Below are 1,600 nucleotides of genomic sequence, written 5' to 3' on the forward strand. Positions count from 1 at the left end.
CTTAACAGCACTTAACCATGTTCTTTTATTTTTTGTAAACTTACTACATGAATTTACAGTTTAACACCTTTCTGTCTTAGTAGGCTGCAGATTCCTTAACTTAGGACATATGTCATTCATATATTTATCCTCAAGGGCCAGTTCAGCATTTGAAACATAGGAGACACTCAATACACATTTAGCAAGTGAAATCTATTTTTCACGGAAATGTATTGTCTTTTAAAGCTTCACAATCTTTTTGATGGTGTCCTTGAATGCTTGCTTCACTTGCTGATTTCTTAGAGTGTAAATGAAGGGGTTTAACAAGGGAGTAATTGAGGTAATGAGCACAGCTATTCCTTTGTTGAAGGCACCTTCTTCTTTTGCAGAGGGATTGATGTACATAAACATGCAGCTGCCATAAGAGAGGGAGACGACAATCACGTGGGAGGAACAAGTGGAAAAAGCCTTTGTCCTTTGCTGGGCAGAAGGGATCCTCAGAATGGTCCTGATAATGAATGTGTAAGAAAATGTCACCAGCACCAGAGTAACCACCAGAGTCACAACCGCCAGGAAGATGACCATCACTTCTAGGAGGCTTGTGTCTGAACAGGCCAGCTCCAGAAGGGGCCCATAGTCACAGTAATAGTGATTCAGAACATTGGAGGCACAGAAATCCACCTGGCTCATCAGGATGATTGGGGGTAAGATAGCTAGGAATCCTCCCAGCCAGGAGCAGAACACGAGTTGTATGCAGACCCTGTTGCTCATGATGGTCAGGTAATGCAGGGGTTTGCAGATGGCAACATAGCGGTCATAGGACATAGAAGCCAAGAGGTAAAACTCTGTTGCCCCCAGGAATATAGCAAAAAAATATTGAATCAAGCATCCAGCAAAACTGATGACTTTATTTCCTGTTGTCACGCTGGTCAGAAATCTGGGAATAAAAATGGATGTGAAGGAAATTTCTAAGAAGGAGAAATTCCGGAGGAAGAAATACATGGGGTTCTGGAGGTGAGGGTCTATTAGAGTGAGAATGATGATAGTCAGATTTCCTAGGACACTTATCACGTAGGTGAGGAACAGAAAGATGCATATCACAGCCTGGACCTCAGGTTGATTGGTGAAGCCCAGCAGAATAAACTCAGTAAACGTCCTGTTTTTCATTATTGACCTCTTGGAGATCTAAAGGAAAGAGGTGAATGATGAAAACTCACATTTCTTAGGTAGGAGAGACAAAGCTGATCCTAGTGAGTCATGTCATATATTAATCCCCATGCAGTTGACCTAAACCAGCATCGTGTTGCCCTGGACTTGGCTCTATGGAAGCCCAATCGTCTTCTATGTGAATGACCTTATTCCTAAAGTGTTTTTAATTTCCCAAGTTGACGTATTCACGGACATTTTCCAGACTCTATTACAGAATAATTACTCACATTTTTTTCAGAAGAGTAACATTTCGAACCTATCCTTTAATCCCAAAGTGTTTACGAAATCTCCGCATTGAAGTTATTTTCCTCTGACTCTGTTAATTTCTCATACTTCTGTGCTTTTGGTGGAACTATTTCTATCAGATTCTGTTTTCTGTGCTTCCCTTTCCCCTGCTCGTGCTCTTCTCCCT

General features: G+C 41.5%; 1 protein-coding gene across 1 annotated transcript; it reads right to left on the reverse strand.

The window, feature by feature from the left end:
• Positions 1-219: 219 nt before the first annotated feature.
• On the reverse strand, positions 220-1,146 carry LOC125282027 (olfactory receptor 6C4). The gene has a single exon (XM_048215947.1). The coding sequence runs from the start codon at positions 1,144-1,146 to the stop codon at positions 220-222; it is 927 nt and encodes a 308-aa protein (XP_048071904.1).
• Positions 1,147-1,600: the final 454 nt, after the last annotated feature.

The sequence above is a fragment of the Ursus arctos genome, unplaced genomic scaffold, assembly GCF_023065955.2.
Source record: "Ursus arctos isolate Adak ecotype North America unplaced genomic scaffold, UrsArc2.0 scaffold_21, whole genome shotgun sequence".
Lineage (NCBI taxonomy): Eukaryota > Metazoa > Chordata > Mammalia > Carnivora > Ursidae > Ursus > Ursus arctos.